General features: G+C 57.8%; 1 protein-coding gene across 1 annotated transcript; it reads right to left on the bottom strand.

Annotated features, from left to right (window-relative positions):
* Nucleotides 1-5458: 5458 nt before the first annotated feature.
* On the bottom strand, nt 5459-18558 carry LRPAP1 (LDL receptor related protein associated protein 1). The gene is made up of 8 exons (XM_065877982.1): nt 18349-18558; nt 13849-13993; nt 12092-12216; nt 11662-11782; nt 11182-11340; nt 9820-9902; nt 8488-8664; nt 5459-5521 (listed from the first exon to the last, which is right to left on the bottom strand). The coding sequence occupies exons 1-8, from the start codon at nt 18556-18558 to the stop codon at nt 5459-5461; spliced, it is 1083 nt and encodes a 360-aa protein (XP_065734054.1).
* Between the last annotated feature and the right edge of the window lie 1899 nt (nt 18559-20457).

Below are 20457 nucleotides of genomic sequence, written 5' to 3'. Positions count from 1 at the left end.
GGGTCTCCTGGGCAGCGTGCACCTGCAGCAGCATGGTCGTGGGAAGCAGAGCGGTTCCCTGCGGGGTCAGCCGGGCCTGGCCAAGGGCGCCACGAGAGGGGCGGTCGGGGAGCCGGGAGTCTGTGGAGGGGCCACGGAGCGCGAATGCCAAGGGCAGGGGTTTGTCCTGACGTACGATGGCTGCCCTCCGGCCAGCGAGGCTCAGGGGTGCTAGGGCTAAGCCAGCTAGGGCGGCCACACAGGGCCAAGTGGGGACCAGACAACTGCCTGCCCTTCCTCCAGAGCTGCGAGGGGCGGCTAGCCAGCACTTGGTGGCCAAGTCCACCAGGGTCACCTCGGCAAAGCTGTTGCAGCCACCAGGGGTGAGGCCCATGGGCCACCGTGTGGTCGTGGAAGGAGGTCTCAGGGACCCTGGACCCTCACTCAAGTCTGGGAAGGGCTCCCCACCTTTGCTGAGAGGGAAGGGGCATCCCTGGCCCAGCACCCCTGCAGTGACACCCCCATCACTGCCCTTCCCACTCCCCTCATGTCCTGTCATGCCCTGTGCCCTCAGGTCCCCAGGCTGGACCCTCCTCAGGCCTGAGCTGGCCTAAGGGAGACTGTGCAGGGCGCTGGACACAGATCCGGCAGAGAGGTGCCCTGGAGGCTGGGGGGCCTCCAGTGCTGTGCTGGGTTTAGCGTCTTAATTCTGGAATATCAGTGTCAGACACAACACCTTATTATTGTTTTGTTGAGGTTTAATTGACAGATTATATTAGTTTTAGGTGGACAGCGTAATGATTCTATATTTGTATATACTGCGAAACGATCGCCACGGTAAGTCTACGTAACATCCAGCACCTCACAGAGTTACGGAACGCGCTGAGAACTCTGAAGACCAGCTTTCCATCAGCTGTCAATACACACTACAGTACTGTTAACTGCAGTTGCCGTGTTGTACATTACGTCCTGTGACTTAGTTTATAATCGGAAGCCTGTGCCTTTTGACCCCCTTCGTCGCATCATCCACTCCCTACCTTCCGCCTCTGGCTACCACACATCTGTTCTCTGTATCAGTTCAGTTTTTTTTTGTTTTTTTTTTTAAGATTCCACATACATGTGAGATCATATAGTCATCTGTCTGTCTGTCTTACCTCACTTAGCACAATGCCCTCTAGGTACATCCATGTTGTCACAAATGGCAGGGTTCCATTTTTTTAATGGCTGAGTAACATTCCATTGTATGTATGTACCACACCTTCTATCCATTCATCCATGGATGGGCGCTTCAGTTGCTTCTATATCTTGGCAGTTGTAGATAATGCTGGGATGGACACAGGGGTGCAGATATCTTTCTGAGTTAGTGTTTTCATTTCCTTCAGATAAATACCCAGAAGTGGAACTGCTGGATCATATGGTAGTTCTATTTTTAATTTTTTGAGGAATCTCCACAGTTTTCCACAGAGGCTGCACCCATTTACATTCCCACCAACAGTGCACAAGGGTTCCCTTTCTCCACATCCTAGTCAACATTCGTTATCTGTTGTCTTTTCGATAATAGTCATTCTAATATGTGTGAGGTGATGCCTCTCTGTGATCTTGATTTGCGTTTCCCTAATGATTAGTGACGATGGAATTCCCTGGTGGTCCAGTGGTTAGGACTCTGCGCTTCCACTGCAGGGGCCACGGGTTCAATCCCTGGTCAGGGAACTAAGATCCCGCATGCCTCAAGGCGTGACCAAAAATAGGAAAACCAACAAAAAACAAAACTTAATGATTAGTGATGTTGAGCACCTTTTCATGTATCTGTGGGCCATTTGTATGTCTTTTTTGGGAAAATGTCTATTCAGGTCCTCTGCCCACTTGTAACTGGATTGTTTGCTTTTTTGCTACTGAGTTATATGCGTTCTTTATATATTTTAGATATTAACTCCTTAGCGGATATGTGGTTCACAAATATTTTCTCCCATTCTGTAGGTTCCCTTTTCATTTTGTTGATGGTCTCCTTTGCTGTGCAGAAGCTTTTTAGTTTGATGTAGTTCCACTTATTTATTTTTGCTTTTGTTGCCTTTGCTTTTGGTGTCAGATCCAAAAAAATCATCGCCAAGACCAATGTCAGGGAGCTTACTGTTTTCTTTTAGGAGTTTTATGGTTTCAAGTCTTAACGTTTTTTAATCCATTTTGAGTTAAATTTTGTACATGGTGTAAGATAGTGGTCCAGTTTTCCCAACACCATTTCTTGAAGAGACTGTCCTTTCCCCATTGTATATTCTTGGCTCCTCTGTTGTAAATTAACTGACCACATAAGTGTGGGTTTATTTCCGGTCTATTCTGTTCCATTGATCTATGTGTCTGTTTTATGCCAATACCATATTGTTTTGATTACTATAGGCTTGTAATATAGTTTGAAATCACAGAGCATGAAGCCTTCAGCTTTGTCTTTCTCAAGATTGACTTGGCAATTCGGGGTCTTTTGTGGTTCCATAAAGAGTTTAGGATTGTTTGTTCTGTTTCTGTGAAAAATGTCACTGGAATTTTTAGAGGACTGCACTGAATCTATAGATTGCTTTGGGTAGTACGGGCATTTAAACAATATCAATTCTTCCAATCCATGAGCATGGAATATCTTTCCATTTATTTGTGTCTTCCTCAGTTTCTTTCATCAATGTCTTACAGTTTTCAGTGTACAGGACTTTCACCTCCTTGGTTAAACTTATTCCTAGGTATTTTATTCTCTTTGATACAATTATAAATGGGACCGTTTTCTTCATTTCCCTTTCTGGTAGTTTACTTTCACTGTATATAGAAACACAACAAATTTCTGTATATTAATTTTGTACCCTGCAACTTTACTGAATTCGTTTATCAGTTCTAACAGTTTTTGGATGTAGTCTTTAGTTTTTTCTATGTGTAATTCATGTCATCTGCAAGAAGTGAGTTTTACTTCTTCCTTTCCAGTTTGGATGCCTTTTAGTTGCCGAATTGCTGTGGCTAGGACTGCCAGTACTACGTTGGATAAAAGTGGTGAGAGCGGGTATCCTTGTCTTGTTCCTGATTTTAGAGCAAAAGCTTTCAGCTTTTCGCTGCGGAGTATGTTAGCTGTGGGCTTTATTATGTTGAGGACACCTTATCTTGAAAAAACGCATTAGAAATAACTGCCCATCAACAGGGACCTCGTTAAAGCACCTGAGAGAAATCCAGGGGAGGAAAGTGAGGTGCTTGGGAGGCAGCAGCTCCACCCCACCACGAATGTTCACCAGTCATTTCTAACTGATGTTACATACAAAACTGAAAACTCAAGTGTTCAACAGCAGAATGGAGTAAAATCAAAGTGTGATGCGCCCCCATAACGGAACACTACGTAGCAACGAAAAGGAACAAATTCCTGCTAGACATTGTTGAATCTCACCAGCACATCTACTAGAAGCCAGACAACACACACACACACACACCCCGATAGACACAGACACATCCCCCCACTATAACTGCATGTTTATGAAGTTTGAACAGGGAAATCCAACCTTACTAAGAGTGGTTTCTCAGTCCACTGGACCACTGTAACAGAAAACCATAGCCTGGGCGTAAACAGCATCCGTTTACTTTCAGCTCTGGAGTTCAGAAGCCCAGGAGCATGCTGTGAGGCTTGGTGTCTGTGGGGCCAGCTTCTTGGTTCTCTGTGTCCTCACAGTGGAAGGGGGCGAGGGAGCTCTGGGGTCTCTCTTATGAGGGCACTGATCCTGTTCACGAGGACCCCAATCTCATGACCTAATCACCTCCCAAAGGTCCCACCTCCCGGTACCATCACCTTGGGGGTTAGGTTCCAATATACAGATTTGGGAACGTGTGCAAGTGGTTAGCTCTAGGAGAGAGGAGTGCTGGGGAAGGGGGTCCTGGGGAGCCCGGGGCCCTGCACTTCTCGAGAGGGCTGGGGCCCCAGCACTGTGGGAGCGCTCGCTGAGCCACAGGCACGCGTCCGTGCCCTCGCACGAACACCCCTTTACTGCAGAGTGAGCGTTTAGGAGCTGCGGTTGACAGTGCAGCCCCCGCCCCTGGATGGGGGGGCTTCCGCCTCGCCCATCTCCTCCAGCGCCAGAGCGGCGACAAACCACAGTAAAGGCCCCTCCGTTTCCCTGCACACGTCTGAAGCCAGGAATTGCCTCTAGACTGTCAGCTCCACGAGGGTAAACCGAGTCAAGGGTCACCCCATTCGACTCCATGTCCTGGGCCAACTTTGCACTGCCCCCCAGCGTGAGCCTGGCTGGGCCATGCGTGCACACGGGAGACCCAGTGCCCGAGCGCGTGGCTGTGAGCTCTGAGCTCCCAGGAGCAGCCTGGAAGCCTGGCACCGAGTCCTCCATTGGGCCCAACAGGTGTCTCAGTGCATTTGCCCCAGCCCTGCCCGAAGCCTGGCCAGGGCTGAGGGACACAACAGCCGGCTGGGCCGGTGGCAGACATGACATGAAAGCCCAGGTTAGGGTTACCTCCTGTGCTGGACAGGCCTGGCGCTGGGCCAAGCGACCCATGGAGGAGCGAGGCTGCACCCAAGCTGCCTGTCACGGGGCCACCTCCCCCCTCGTGTTCGTGGTGCCCTGACACAGGCCTGGCGTGCTACCCTTGGCTTTTCTTCTAAGCACAGCTAACAGGTATCTGCACTTGGCAGGTTCCAGTGCTGGAGCTGAGATCAGACGTGGCCAAGATGGGAACACAGCACCCGGTGGATCCTCTTGGAACCATGCGTGCTGTGGACCTGACCCTGAGCTGGTCCCTCTCGCCGCACATGGAGCCCCATGGGCTGTCGGGTCTTGCCAACCCTGACCTGCAGGGCCAGGAGCTCAGGTCAGAGGCCAGGGCACCGTCCCCTCTGCCCTGCCGTCTGTACCCCATAACTTCAGCGCCAGACCAGGGAGAGCCCAGCCAAGCCCACCAGCCCCTCCTCCATCTCATGCCACAGAGGTTGGGGGGGAAGGGGTGGAAGAAGGGCCTCGGAGCTGGCACGGCGGCCTGGAGCCGCTCAGCTCACCTGAGACTTAAGTCCCCTGGCCCAGCAGACACAGTGAGATGGGACCCTGTGACGCCTCAGTGACCTCAAGGTTTAATTAAATACTGCAATGTATTTGTAAGGACTTCTGTACATAGTATTTCCAGTGGCAGATTTTTAAGATTTTGATGCAAACTGTGACCGTGTAGCATAGGGGACCACCACTCCATGGGCAGCTGGGAACTGCATTCTCAACAGAGGTGACGGCTGGCTGTGCTGAGGGCACAGGGCCACCAGCCAGGGGTGGGCGGGGCGGGATCATGGGGTTCCTCTTCCCGGCCGGCGGCATTATCCCTCCTTCTCAGGCCCCTCGTGGCCCGTCCCCCTCGCGCCCGCCCTGAGGTTCTGCTGGGGACAAGCCACCCCTGAGCACCCAGGCCCGTCTTCAGGAGCCCCAGGCAGCTGGCGCCTCCTCTGTGCCGCCGGCCAGGCTCCGGGGCCTCAGAGCTCGTTGTGGCGAGCCCTGGAGATGCGGCTGGACAGGTCCTGCAAATGCTTCTTTACCTGCGGGGACAGCACAGGTGAAGCAGTTAGCAGATCCGCTCATGACCCGAGACACGCAGCCTGTCGCCGAAAGCTCTCAGCTGGGTGATCCTGCTGTCCAAGTACCCACCCGTCTAGTGCTGATCATAAATGAATCATAAAGGCGGCTCGTCAGCCACAAACAGCCCCCAAGGCACATCGGGAACAGCGAGGAACAGCGCTGCTCCCGCTCTCCACCCCCTCGTCCTCGTTCCCGCTGTCGTTGATTTGGGCCCATTCTCGTTTGCTTCTTGATGAGTCCGGATAAAGGTTTATCAGTTTTGTTTATCTTTCCAAAGAACCAGCTCCTAATTTCACTGATCTTTTCTGGTTTTTTTTTGTCTTTATTTCTGTTCTGATACTCCTGATTCCTTTCCTTCCACTAACTTTGGGTTTTGTCTGTTCTTTTTCTAATTCAACTGTAAGGTTAGGCTGTTTATTCGAGATTCTTACTTCCTGAGGTAGATCCGCATTGCAATAAACTTCCCTCTTTTTTTGCTGTGTCCTCTAGGTTTGGGAAAGTTGTCTTTTTGCTTGTCTTCAGGTATTTTAAAATTTCTTTCATTTCTTCAGCGACCCACTGATTGTTGAGTAGCATACTGTTTAGCCTCTATGTGCTTCTGTTTTTTGGAGTTTTTTTTTTTCTTGTAGTTTATTTCTAGTCTCAATCTCTTGTGTTGGAAAAAATGCTTGATATGATTTTCTTATATTTACTGAGGCTTGTTCTGTGGCCCAGCATGTGATCTGTCCTGGAGAATGTCCTGCGTGCACTTGAGAAGGACGTGTATTCTGCTTTCCGATGGAATGCTCTATAGGTGTCTACAGCGTTCATCTGGTCTAGTGCGTCGCTCAAGGCCTGTGTTTCCTTACTGACCTTCTGTCCGGATGATCTGTCCACTGATGTAAGGGGGGTGGCAAAGTCCCCCACTATTATTGTTACCGTCAATGTCTCCCTTTATGCCTGGTCATAGTTGCTCCTATGTTGGGTGCATTTACATTTAAACAACTGTTACGTCGTCTTCTTGGATTGATCCCATTATGTAACGTCTACCTGTGTCTCCTGTTAGTCTTTGTTTCCAAGTCTGTTCTGTCTGGTGTGAGTACTGCTGTCCTGGCTTTGAGTCCCATTGGTGTGGAATACCTTTCTCCACCCGCTTACTTTCAGTCTGCACACCTCTAGGTCCGAGGCGAGGCCCCTGCCGGCAGCACACATACGGGGCTCACACAGGAGACGTCCTACAGGGCCCAGCACCATGGTCCCCTCCGCTCACCAGAGTTTCATGCTCTGGAGGTGACCCCGTGGGCTGAGGGGCCTGTCGTGGCGGGCTGTCTACAGCACGTCATTTCAAAAGCAGCAAATGAAGACTCCGACTCGTCCGCGGCTCCTGCCAGCTTGTCCTCATCACGTGATGGCGGGTGCCGCCGTGGCAGCCCGAGGGCCTGGGCTCTGCTCTTTCTGTTCCTAGTTCACAGAGCCCCGTGGGCCGGTGCTGCCGGCCTCCCGCGCAGGAGCCCGGGCCGGGCGGGGACCTGGGGAGGTCTCCTCCAGCAGCCCCGGTGCTCACAGCGCGTCAGAGCCCCTTCTCCACGGTCGGGGAAGCCAGGAACCCCAGTTCCCTCTTCATCCCCGCTGTACAGTCCGCCACGGTGTGATCTGCAGGTGGACGCCCCACGAGGGGTGCCTGGTTTCGCCCCGCTCGGCTCTGCCAAACACAGGAAAGAATCCACATGCTCTCTTCCTTCTCGGTACTTTGGTCTTCTTTCACTTTTTAAGTTTCGTTTATTTTATTTATTTTTTGCGGTACGCGGGCCTCTCAGTGTTGTGGCCTCTCCCGTTGCAGAGCACAGGCTCTGGACGCGCAGGCTCAGCTGCTCCACGGCATGTGGGATCTTCCCGGACTGGGGCACGAACCCATGTCCCCTGCATTGGCAGGCGGACTCTCAACCACTGTGCCACCAGGGAAGCCCCGTTTCACTTATTTTTGAATAGATAACACATCCCTGCGCAAAAGGCACAAAGGAGGCTCCCTCCAGGGCCCGGCTCCTCTGTTCTGAATTTCCTGGGCGTCTGTGGCGACGTACCTCGCTTGTGCTGCTGGCTCTGCAGAGGGTCCACACCACCCGCCCCTCCTTTCCTCTTAACCTGAACCAGAGGCTCTGCTGCAGACGGGCCCTCACGTCTTAGTGGCTGGAAAGTGCCTGGATTTGTGGGTTCACCACGAATGAGCAGGGGAGGGCGGGCAGCGGCCCTGCTGGTGCTTCAGTCTGGATGTCCTGCACACCTGAGCATTGTCTGGCGTTCACACGTCACCCCGTGACGGAGCCAGCGCCCCCATTTAGGGTATTTGCAAGCCCCACTGAGCCGCACGTGAGGAGCGCCCTGCGTGGGACCCTTGCCGCTACTCTGGAGCCAAGTATGGTCTCCTTGCGCCCCAGGCCGAACGCTTGGGAAACCGCTGGCTCCCGTGTCCGCTCAGGAGCCTCCAAAGCCACGTGGGCAGCTCGCAGGAGCACAGGACCTTCGGAGCCAGTGTCAGGCCACATGTTTGGGGGCCAGGATGCCAGTGGTGCGGCTGGAAGGGCCCGGCTCCAGCCCTGGCTGCCCGCCCACCCGCCTCGCGTGTGTGCGCCTCTTCCCTGCTCACCTGGTTCAGAGCCCGGCCCTAAACAGACCCAGAGGCAGGTGGGGGTGGGGAGGCCTGGGCAGTCCCTGTCCCCCCACCCCCCGCAGCTGAACCCCTTCAGGGCTGCACAGTCCCCCAGCAGGAGCAGCTGCGTGGTTGCTCCCACCAAGCTCCGCGAGGGCGAGACGATCCCGTCCCCTCTGCAGAGGGGGGGCCGAGGCCCAGGGAGGGGCGGCTGGGGGGCCAGGGGGCCGGCGCGCCGGCGCTGACGGAACTGTCACGTGCCCGCTCCCGCGGAGGCCTGGCCGGCGGCCGCACACCCACCTTGTAGCCCAGCTCCTTGGTCTTCTCCTCCAACACGGCGTACCGTTCCCTGTTCCGGCTGACGTGCTCCTGGTCTCCTAAGCTCTCCACGTGTTTCAGTTTCTGATGAGAAATTTCCAGCTGCTTCTGGTAGTGGTTATGCTTTTCAATTTTGGCTTCAAAGTGCTTGAGCTCTTCCTAGGATCATGTTGAAACAGCTGAATTACCCCAACGCACTCTCACTACCACCCTAGGGTCCCTGATGGAATCTCACAGCTGCTTCGGGAGACCACCCAGGGCAGGTGGCTGCACGCTTAAGTTTCGTTTATTTTCGAATAGATAACACATCCCTGTGCAAAAGGCACAAAGGAGGCGGGCCAGGGCCGGGGCTCCCCCGCTCTGAAGGCGGCACACCCTGCGCCCATTCCCCATGCAGCCCGCCCAGGGTAGCTCTGGGGGCCGGGCGGGACGGCAGGCTCCACCCTCCCGGCTGCCACACATGGAAATCAGGTGAGCAGCCCTCCTCTCTAAAGGGACCCACCAGAAGCTGACGGCCTTCAGGGGCCAAGGGTCACAACGCTATGCGCTCCCTCCCCACTCCCAGTGACCCCTCACCCTCTAGGTAAATGGCACCTGCCAAGCATCTGGTCCCCTCTGGCCCTGACCCCATATCCAGCCTGACATGTGGCACCTGAGCCCTGCACTGTCCCCCGTCCTCTCCACCCCCCAGGCCTCCAGGCTCCCCCCACCCCAGCACAGGTGGGCCTCCAGGCCCGACCCCTACACTCCCCCAGCGCCCCCCAGGGGTGCCTCCAGGCCCACATCAAGATGCCTGCTGAATGTGTCGGCGATCCTAACTCCCCAGGCCCCGGGCAGGCTCCCCTCTGCCTACACTCCTGTCCAAGGAGACGGAAGCTTCACGCCCACGGGCCTGTGCCCTTCCTTGATCCCTGACCCCCTGCCCTGTGGCAGCTTTGCCACTGCAGAACCCACCTGGAGGCCCAGGGGACCCAAAGACCCTTCCTCCCTCCGGGCCGAGCACTGCGGCCCTGCAGGGTCCTACTGGCTCCCCCTCCAAATCCCTGTCAATCCACTCATTCCACAGGCCCCAGCTCGTGCCCAGTGCACCCAAAGCTAAGCAGATGCCCTGAAGCCACTCTGTTCACTGGAGGCCAGCTTCGCCCCACATGGGCCGCCAACCGGGGCAGCGGAGGGACGCAGACGGCAAGGAGAGAGAACGTTCCCGTGGAAACGCTGATCTGCTAGGACTAAAGAAGAGGGCCTTCCCCACATTATCAGAAAGTCCGCTGGGAGAGACGCCGCCACACCCCGTGGCCCAGAGGCCGTCCCTACCCGGAAGGCCTCCAGCTCCTTCTCGGTGAAGTTGGCTGACTGGGCCATGTCCCACAGGTCCAGCACCCGAGGCTCCTCGAACCCTGTGAAGGAGCAAAGGCAGGCTCGGTGACCTGCACGGCGGCAGCCCGGGACGCGCAGGGCCACACAGGCCACCTGCACGGTGCACGGTGCTTGCGCGCGACGCAAGCGTCCTCTGGAAGCCGACCGAGCACACCTTCCACACACGTTCAGTCTGCGGTTCCCGGGGCCCGCTGGGTGGGGCCTCGGCGATGCCCTCACCAGCCCCTGGTCAAGCCGCTGCTGCCCGGGCGCAGAAGCCCTTGCGCGAGCGAGCAGGAGTGCTCGGGGGGTGGGGGGCGAGGTTCAGACCGTGGGTCCCCCTACCCACAGTTCCGGGCTGAGGCTCGGGCGCTGCCTGTCCCTGTAGCTCTGAAGCCAATAAACCCAATGGAAGGGACCCTCTGACTTCAGCCACCACGCCCGAGAGCACGTGACGACGGTGCAGGCTTGCCACCCACCTCCCTCCCGCGGCTGGAGGCGGCTGGGACCAAGTGGCCACGGCGGCCTGCCGGCGGTCATCTCACCAGCTGTCCCACCCCCCACCGGCGGGCCCTCCCTGCTGCCCGGGGCCCTGGGGCGCTGCTGGCAGGACTCGGCAGGCCAGCAGCAGGGTCCGGCTGGATGCAGCCCCGGGAGCGGAGGGGCCGAGGCACAGCCTCAGTTGCCCCGCTCCTCTGCACGGCCAGGCCCTTGGGGTCCCTGCTCCATGGCAGTTGAGCAGATCAGCACAGCGGGTCCACACGGTGGTCTGGTCCCCTCTCCATGGCAGACGGGCGAGCCCGGCAGGGCAGAGTCGTGCCCCGGGGCACCCGGGCCACGCGGAGGAGCAGGGAGCCCACCTCGCGTCCCCACTGCACGCACCCCGCGTCGACAGCAGCACCCGCCATGTGGCCGGTGCTCAGGGAACAGGCCGGAGAAGGAACGGACGGGTGACAGAAGACGGTACAAAGAGCACCTGGCCGACTTCCGGCAAGCCCGCACCACACACGAGCCGCGGGCTCCCGCGGGAGACGCGCGCAGAGGCCCAGGCCATCCTCCAGGGGGCGGCACCCAGCGAGGAGCTCCGGCCTCGGCCCGAGCAGCCAGCTGTCTGCACAGGAGCAGGGAAGCCATCCCAATGCGCGGGGCGGGGGGCCACCGTGAGGGTTAAAGGACGCCGTGAGGCTAGAAATAAAGGTGCGTGCACCTTCCAGGAGAGAAAGCAGCCCAGGTGTGTGGCCCTGGGAGCGGAGGGGCTGGAGAGGCTCTGCTGCCGTCTCCCGGGCCGCCAGGCAGCGGGGCGCAGGGCGCAGGGCTCACCGGCCTGGTCGCCGTAGCCCTGGTGGCTGACTCTCCGCAGGCGGTCGAAGCCCTGGCTGATGTCCCGCAGCTTGTCCTTCAGCTCGGCGTGGCCCACCTGCAGCGCGTCCTCCTTGACGCGGCTCACGTCAACGGGGCTGATGACGTTTTCGTGGATTTCTGCGGGAGCCAGAGACAGGAGGTCTAGATGTCATGGAGCCACCGCAGCCCCACCCCTGCTGACTCTCTCATGGCAGGTCCCGAGCCCCCCACAAGTCCCCCTGAAGTCAGGCCGGCGGTGACAGGAGAGGTGGCCTGTGTCACCGCAGAACGGGTTCATCTGAACCCACGCTCACAGACGTGCATGGGCATCCCGACGGGCTCCTAAACGCTGAGATTCCTGCTCGGAAAGCAGGGAGGCCTGACAGCACGGCATTGCCCCCAACCCCCCAGCAGCTCTGTTCTGGAACGTTCTGGAGCCAGGGCTGCCTGCGGGGGCACCTTCGGTCCTGCTCAGGGTCTCCAGCAGGACGTTGTACTCGTGGACCTTCTCTTTGTGATGCTGGAGCTCCCGCCACAGCTTGTCCAGTTCTTCACTGGAGAACTTCCCAGAGGTCTTCGCCTGGAAGGAAAGCCACCTCCAGTGAACACCCCCATGGGCTGTGCTCACCTGTCCACGCCTCGGGGTCCCCCCATAGGCCGAGCCCACCTGTCCACGCCTCGGGGTGCACCCTGCCCCCCATGCCCACCTGGGGTTAGTTACACGGGTGCCCCTGTGGATCACTCCCGCAGGCCAGGCAGGACCTTTGCTCCCAGGTGGAGTACTCAGGCCCAGCTCTCGGCCTTCACTCCCCTTCGCTAGGGGATGCAGGGGCAGAAAACCAAAAGCCAAGGCCTGACGCCTCCAGGGCGGATGGCAGTGCGAGGGTACCTTGTGCCACAGCTTCTCCAGCCGGGGGTCCTCCAGGCTGTGGTCGGCGGGGCCATGGCTGATGGAGTTGCTGCTTATGGCCCGGGCGTCCTTCCTCCCGTCCAGACCGTACTTGGCCAGGATGACTAGGAGGGCACGGGAGGGGCTCGAGGCCGTGGTCTGGGGTCCGCCCCTCCGCCGCCCGCCCAGCTCTCCTGCCCACTCGGGACCCAGCGGAAGGAGTGCGAACAAACCCGGGGATCCTCCTCCAGCAACGCCCCCGCGCACACTGGCGGCCTTGGGGCCGCATGCTTCCGGCCGATCCCTCTGTCCCGACCCGCGGGGGAGAGCGTGGTGCGGCAGGACGGGCTCAGCATCCCCGGGACTGCCTTTAGGACCAGCTTCACAGGTTTGCAAAACCAAAACCTGCAGCCCGTTTGTGTCGTGGGGCGAACTCCAGCGAGGGCGGGAGAGGACGACGGTCCACAGAATGGACGGGGCGGTGGCCAGGGGAAGCTCTGCCACGGCCTAAGTCACATTTTTATTTGCAGAAAAGATTTTCTACAAGGAGAAACCTCAGAGTTGGCAGCTTCCGGTGAAAAGTCAACAGCGGTAGCCGGGAGGGGACACTGGCTCCAGCTTGCTGCTGGCCGGTCACCGTGGGACAGCGACCAGGTGTCGTCTGTCAGTAGCGCCCAGGACACAGTGCCGCCCATAGCCTCTGCGCCAGACGGGGGCCTGCGTCTCAGCACCATCGTCACCAACGTGGTGCGGCGGATGCCTACTGGACCCGGAAGGAGCGCTCCTCAGCGGGGCCGGGCTGCTGGGTCTGCCTTGGAGGACGCCCCTCCCAGCATCTCCTCGCGCCCCACACCTACCTCCTGAGTTGGGAGTGGGCCTGCCCCACCCTCCCGGCTCTGAAGGACGGGGCGTCCTTCCTCCCATCTGCAGACAGTCCCCATTGTCCCTTCCAGGCCTCACCCGGGCCTCTCTGGATCCGGGCTTCCCGTTCCCCTGTGCTCCACCCCTGAGGTCCTCATCCGAGCAGTGGCCCACCTGACCCCTGACCCCCAGCACCTCCTCTGACAAGCGGTGGACACAAGTGGTCCCCACGGGGGCCCACCTCAGCTGAGCCAGCCCAGGGAGCGCCCCGCTCAGCCTGACCTCACCTCCTGGGGCTTCACTTCCCTGTCTACACTGCCTGTGCCTCAGAACTCACCCTGCCCAGAAGGTCAGCCCACTGGAAGCCTTGAGAGTAAGCTGTGAAGAGTGTGTGTTCCTGGTGTCCAGCCTGCGGTGCGGGCATCAGGGGCAGGGGGCTGACCACCGGCTGCCTCTCCCTGCCCCCCACCCTCCTCCATCTCCCAGCCCCGGGCCACCTGGACGCACTGGGAGCCCTAGATGCAGGGTGGGCCACAGGGGCCATAAGGCTTGGACTGGCGGGGGCAGTGCTCTTCACACGGCCAGACCCTGGGAACATCCCTGCTTCCTCGTGCAGGTGACCGTGGGCACCTGGCCATCCCAGCCGCCTCCCTGGACCAAGCAGCCCTGGTGGCTCGTGCGCTAACGCGGCCACACGTCCTCGCCCTGGCCCTCCCTCCCACGTGCCGAGAGCCTGCACAGGACAGCCCGGCAGCTGTGCCTGCCCGCGGCTGAGGGTCACCTTGCCAGGGCCAGGCTCACGAGGACAGCCCTGACTCTTACTCAAACCAAGTCAGGGTAAGAAGCTGGGGCCCGAGCCTGGGCGACCGCCGCCCTTGAGCTGAGAAGAGACATACCGCTGAGCCCGCGGGCGAGCTTCGCCTCTTTCTCTCCGTCTTCATCCAGGCCTTCAGCCTTCAATTTCTTCCACTTGAACTCGTCCCGTTCTTGTATCTTCAGGTCAGCATGGAGCTCGGACAGCTTTAAAGGAGGTAGATCAAGCTACGGGGGGAGAAGAGAGGACATGTGACCCCCAGCTGCATGAGGACCAGCGACAGCCTGGGAGACGCCGACCTCGGAGAGCAGACACCAGCGATGGGGAGACCGTGCCGGGGTCCCAGGCGGCCAAAATCCCGCATGTGCCCCCGCACGAGAGCCTCAAAGGGACCTCTGCCCGCAGCCTGAAAACCACCGGCCCTTACACCCCGAGGCCGCTCTCCAGCTCGTCAGATCCCAGGTCCCCGGGGAGCCGCCTGCCACTAGCGGCCCGAGTGTGCAGGAGCTGGTGGCCCAGGGGCTCCTGTCGCAGGACGCCTCACGTTCCCAGCCGGGGCCCTGGGGAGGCTGCGAGTGCGGGGCTCCCCCCAGGTAGCCCTTGGGCGCATCAGCTCCCCAGATGGCTGTGCCACCCCAGGCAGGCGCTCCCCACAGATGACAGGACAGTGGGCGAGGGCGCTGGGACCTGACCCCTGCACACCTTCCTGGCTGTCCACCTCCCCAGGCGCCAATGTCCGGGCCGGAGCCCCGAGCTGCAGACTGGTGCCCAGCAGCGTCCGAGGCTCTGCGTCTCACAAGGGTGAGTCGTGATCTGGTGCCAGCCTTCCTCTGAAACGTGGAGGCCCGCGGGCTCAGGGCTGGAGATGCCCGGGGTGACAGTGGTGCCCCCAACAGCAGGCACAGAGCCCAGGCAAAAAAGGCCACTCTCCGGACCCTTCTAACCTCCTTAACTTGAAGTTAAATGTTAATGGCTCACATGAAAAGAACTGGTTAACAGACTCCAAAGGCAAAGCAGCCTCTGTCAAATATTAAAGCGGAGTAAATCACCTACAGCCACGAGACAAGCAGCTGGGCGGGAGGAAGCCGCTCATCGCCGCTGGGCCCGCATCCCGGACACCCTTGGCCCAAGGCTCAGGGTGCGCACAGCGCCCTCCACGGAGCTGCTCTCAGCCAGGGGCCTCACGAGCCCGGTACCTTCTCCTCTGCCTCTGCAACTTTCACAATCACCCTGCAGGCTGCTCGGGTAAACTGAGGCCCAGGGAGGTTAAGAACTGGCCCAGGACACATGGCGAAATGTCACTGGGTACTTTATCATTTCTGCTGCTACCGTAAATGGGATTGTTTCGTTAATTTCCTTTTCAGAGAGTTTGACGTTGGTGTACAGAAATGCAACCCAGGCTTGTATGTTGATTCCGTATCCTGTAGCCGCGGTGACTTTGTTAACTAGATCTAAGTTATCTCGTGAAGTCTTTAGGGTTTTCTGCGTAAGATCACATCACCTGCAAACAGACACTTTTACCTCCTCCTTTCTGATTTGGATGACTTTTATTTCTTTTTTCTTCCCTAGCTGTTCTGACTAGAACTTCCACAACTACGTTGAATAGAAGTAATGACCTGATTTTTTAAAACATAGGTGAAGACCTTGAATAAATACTGCTCCAAACACAACATACAAATGGCTGACAGGCACACGGAAAGCTGCTCCGCATCTCCACCCATCGGGGAAACGCAAATCCAGCCCCAGTGAGGTACCGCCTCACACCCGTTAGGACGGTTACTATGGGAAACAAACAGAAAGCAACAACTCTTGGTGAGGATGAGAAAAGGGAACCCTCGTGCACTGCTGGTGGGAAAGCAGAGTTGGCGCGGCCACTGTGGAGAACAGTACAGAGGTTCCTCAAAAAGGAAGACGAGAACCATCAATACACTGTGATCCAGCAAAGCCCACTTCTGGGTATTTATCTGAAGGAACTGAAATCAGGACCTTGAAGAAAGGTCTGGGGTCCCATGCTCACTGCAGCACTAGTCACAACAGCCAAGAGGGGATGCAAGGTGCGGGTCAAAGGGCACAAAGGCAGTTACGCAAGTCCCGAGGCTCACTGCACAGCCCAACACCCTCCACTATTTACACTGCATACTTATTATTTAGAAATTCGCTAAGAGGGTAGATCTACCTGAAGTTCTTATCACTCACACACACACACACACACACGCATGCACGCGCGTGCGCGGCAACCCCGGGAGGGAGACGCCAACCAGACATCTCCACAGGGGCACCCCTCGGGACGACTTCCCACGGCTTCACCCACCCCCCAAAGCTCCAAGGACGGCTCCGGCCCCTCCCTGCTCAGGAGCCTTGCAACACCCCGGGAGAGGTCACAAGACCCACGGGGCTCTGGAAGTAACCCTGTACCGGCCGTCTGGCCCACAGCTCTTCTAAAGCGCCTGGATCTAAAGGCACTGCAGTTTCACAGCAAGTCAAGACTGGAGGTGCTGGGCTGTGATGAAGCAACAGCAGCAGTTCCCTGGTCTGGTCTCACGGTGGGGAGGCCCCTACCGCGGCATCTGTGGACCAAGGCGGTACTTGCCCCCTCCCCCGTAGAAGGTGGGCTGGAAAGAGAGGGCGAGGCGGGCGCCTTCATCAGACTCCTCTCCCTCACCCTGGGTACACACTAGGCATGACATGCTATGAGATCGTTTCATATTTAGAAAACAAAGAAACATTTGATGTTTCCAGAGAGCAAATTATCCAAGGCTGAGAACCCTGGCACAGGTGTGCCGGGTGCCCCACACCGCCCTGGGCACCGGCTCTGAGCAGCGGCAGTGCCCACCCCAGCCCGGCACCGGGAGGACTGCACAGCTCGCCACCGGGGACCAGCTCCGCTGCCGCCCTTGAAGCTTCTCAGAGTAGAGAGCCCAGGACAGGCCAGCTTGTATTCTGTGGGTCTGCCTACCCACGCGAGGCGTCCGGATGTGAGGAGGGACCCGGAAAGTGCCAACAGGCATGGACCCCACCCTGGAAGGTCTGCACATTTCGTTCAGCAGAAGAGACTTGTACGTGCAATTGTAGAATTCAGGGCCAAGGGGCCCGGAAAGGTCATCCAGTCCAAGGCCCATCCGTCCAAGGCTGGGCCAGGGTTGGGGTTCCTGCAGAACCGATTCAGACTCTCTCGGACAGATGTGACCTGAGGCTGCCCAGGTCAGCAGTGCACTGAGCATGGGGGCGGGGGGGCGGATCAGGTGGATGCAGCTCGAGGGCAGGTGACAGCCAGGTGTGAAGAGGCTGCCCAGGCTGGTCAGATGCAAAGCAGCATCTGGACGGACAAGGCAGGGCCGACCAGGACAGCCCTGCAAGCAGAAGGGCTCAGGGTAGGTTCCTGGACACAAGGTCTCCTTCCTCCAGGAAGCCCCCCCTGCTTCTCCAGCCCAGAGTGCTCTCTCTTACCCGGGAAGGCTGCACACACACAGTGGGCCCTGACAGCTGGGCCCCCAGCAGGATCCTCAGGGCCACTGGTCTGGGAACAGCGCTGGGCCTGGGGGCATCCACCCGCCCCTGCCTGCCCTGCAGTCCCCCTGCCACATCCCTTCCCCAGCCCTTACCCCTCCCTCTGCCTTTCCTTCCCGCGGTTTTCCCCTCTCTTCCAAAACTCAGTCCTTAACTTTGTTTTACTCTCCTCAAGGACTCAGGAATGCTTAAAAGTGGAAGCCTGGATCTCATGAAGATGCTGTGGCCCAGAGGGTTGGGGGAAGTTTGTAAATACCCATTTCGCTAAAAACAAACCCCACCCAACAAAGGAAGGGCCGCTATGTTAAGGAGGAGGCCGCGGGGTCCAGGTCACACCCCAAGCAGCAAGCTGTAGTCCCAATTCTACCCCCAGGCAGAGTGACCTTGGAGGCGCCCTTTGCCCTCTGGGCTTTCTTGCTTTCTTCTCTAAAATGAGGACAGTTGGATTTAGATTTAGTTCACCAGCGTCTTAAGTTTCGGGTGTTCTCCTCTCACCTCACCATATCCCCTCACCCGATTTAACAAGAACTGGCTTTTGCTTCTAGGATTTCCTCTGTCCTTGGGCTCGTCTCCGTGCTCAGCGTCACCTGTTTCTCTTGTTTCTCCATACAGAGAAATACAACGTAGGAGAAAAGGCAAAAACGTGCAAGGCAGGAGGCCTGGGTCTGCCTGCAGGGAGGGATCTCGGCCTCAGCTGCAAAGCTGCCAGTTCAAACTGGCGGGGCGGCCCTTCTGCCCAGGCACCAAGGCCTCCCAAGTCTTCGCCTGTCATCACCAGGCCAGGGTCCCTCTTCCCGGAGGCGCAAGGCAAGGGGTACCCACACCTACCTCTGCGGGCGGGTGTGAGGCTGTCAAAGGCTCAAGGAAGGCTCCCAAAGTTAGAGGAGACCCGGGCCCCGGGGACCCCAGGATTAGAAGAGACCCCGACCCGGGCTCCGCCAATCCCAGGATTAAAGGAAGCCCCTGCCCCACGGACCCCCGAAACTAGAGAAAGCCCCGGCCCCGCGGACCCCCAAGGTAGAGGAAGCCCCGGCCCCGCGGACCCCCGAGGTAGAGGGGCCCGGCCGCCGCTCACCCGCTGGGCCTTCTCCCACAGCTGGTTCAGCTTCTCCATGCGGAACTCCCCCCCGGGCTGGCGCTTCGAAGAAGGCTCGGGCTCATTCTTCTCCCGCGAGTACTTGCCGCCGTGGCCCGCCGCCTGCCACGGCCCAAGGAGCAGCAGCAACAGTAGCAGCGGCGGCGGCCGGAGCTCCCGCAACCAGGTTCGAGCCCTCCCAGACGCCATCTTCCTCCTCCAGACGCGGAGACCCTAGGAGCTGCGAGAGGGAAGAGGCCCTAGGCCGGACCCGCCCACCAGGACCCGCCCCGCCCCCAGGACCCGCCGCGCTGCCTCCTGGGAGTTGTAGTCTCTCCCCGTGTGGCCGGTCCAAGAGAGGCGGCCGGCGGACTACAAGGCCCGGGGAGCCCTGCGGAGGCACGCGGGCGTTTCCTAGGCAACCACGCCGCGGCCTCATGACAACGGGAGCGGCCAACTGCGGCTAGGGCTGCCCTAGCTGGGATTGCGGGGTTGCTAGGGACTTGGTGGAGAAAAGAGCCCCGACCCCGCAGCCCGGATTGACCGGAGCGCCCTTTCCCTTCGACTCCGTAGAAAGAGGAAACAGTTCAGAAATCGGGAGCGTGTCTGCCGCACCTTAGATTGTTTCTGTGTCATCTGCCTTGGTCTTGAGCCTTCCTTGTCATTATGGTGGCCTCTGCTCGGCACTCCAGCGTCAGTGTCTCTGTCAGGAACCCTAGACCCACCCAGCCCACTCCTTCACTTGTCAGAGGAAAACAGCCTTCTCGCTCCCGTCCCCGCGAAGCTTTCCCTGTGACCCAGGGAGCGCTGGCACCCCAACACTTGTCTTTGAACTGCATCCCGCTTATCTTCCATGCACTTGTTCTGTATTAGAGATACTTGTGTACCTGTTTCCTTTCTTCCCACCTGCTGTTTCGTAAATCGAGCAAAACTGAACGCGGCCAATTTGATGGGGCCAGTGAGCCGGTCAGTTCCCTGGGGGAAGAGCAGGAAACGGGGAAAGAGTGAGAAGCAGATTGCGGCCCTCAAGTAGCTTATAGGGTCGGGTAGAGGCACCCCCTAGGTGCTTGGATGGTTTGAGAAGCGACAGGGTGAATCCATCTGGTAAGGACGCTGGACTGTGCCTGGCAGGGAGTGCAGGCAGATGGGGGACAAGGGAGACCCCAAAGAAGGAGAACCAGGCATGGCTTCTTGACATAAGAGAAGCCACTTTAGGTGTAGGCCATGTTGTAATCTAAGCCTGGCCACAATGCTCACCTTTGCGGAAGAACACGTCTCAGGAGTTAATGATTTTAAGGAAACAAAAGAATGTAAGAGCAAACAGCTATTTCCAGGCCAGGAAAATCATTTAACCGTATCGGAGATACTAAATCAGTCATAAAGACTCCCAGTTCTGTTTCAAAGGTAAAGATTATCCTGATACATATTCTCGAGCTGTTTTTACAGCGTCCGAACCTCCTCGGACGATTGGCCACCAGACTAACTGGAGCCAGAGAATGGACGATATTGATCTTTGCTGGCTTCAATCAACTAAGACCTGGACTGTCAACCCAGGATGACTCTTGCCCCAGTTCTATGCTAAATTCCTCCTGCACAAGCCCCCTCATGAATATGCATGTTCCCTTAGCTTAAAGCTTCCCCAGTTTTGCTGTTCAGGGCGACACTGCTTTGGGAAGTAGCCTCGATGTTCTCCTTACTTACTGCAAGTAATAAATCCTTCTCCCGCTACTTGACTTGATTGTGTGTTTTGGCTTGACACCCACTAAGAGGCAAACCCAGTTTTCAGGTAACAGGAGAGCATTCCAAGTGGAGGGTCGATGAGGACGCCGACTTGCGGGATCTTAGATCTTAGTTTCCTGACCCAGGATTGAACCTGTACCCGCTATGGTGGAAGTGTGGAGTCTTAACCGTTGGACAGCCAGGGAAGTCCCAGGAATTGATATTTAGTTACTTTTTTTTAATTGAAGTATAGTTGATTTATAACGTTGTGTTAGTTTCAGGTGTACAGCAAAGTGTTTTAGTTTTATATACATATATATATATTCTTTTTCAGATTCTTTTCCATGATAGGTTATTACAAGATATTGATTATAGTTCCCTGTGCTATAC

The sequence above is a fragment of the Phocoena phocoena genome, chromosome 5 (genome assembly GCF_963924675.1).
Source record: "Phocoena phocoena chromosome 5, mPhoPho1.1, whole genome shotgun sequence".
In the NCBI taxonomy this organism is placed as follows: domain Eukaryota; kingdom Metazoa; phylum Chordata; class Mammalia; order Artiodactyla; family Phocoenidae; genus Phocoena; species Phocoena phocoena.
The sequence above is the reverse complement of the archived record's forward strand: the minus strand, read 5'-3'. Positions and strand labels throughout refer to the sequence as shown.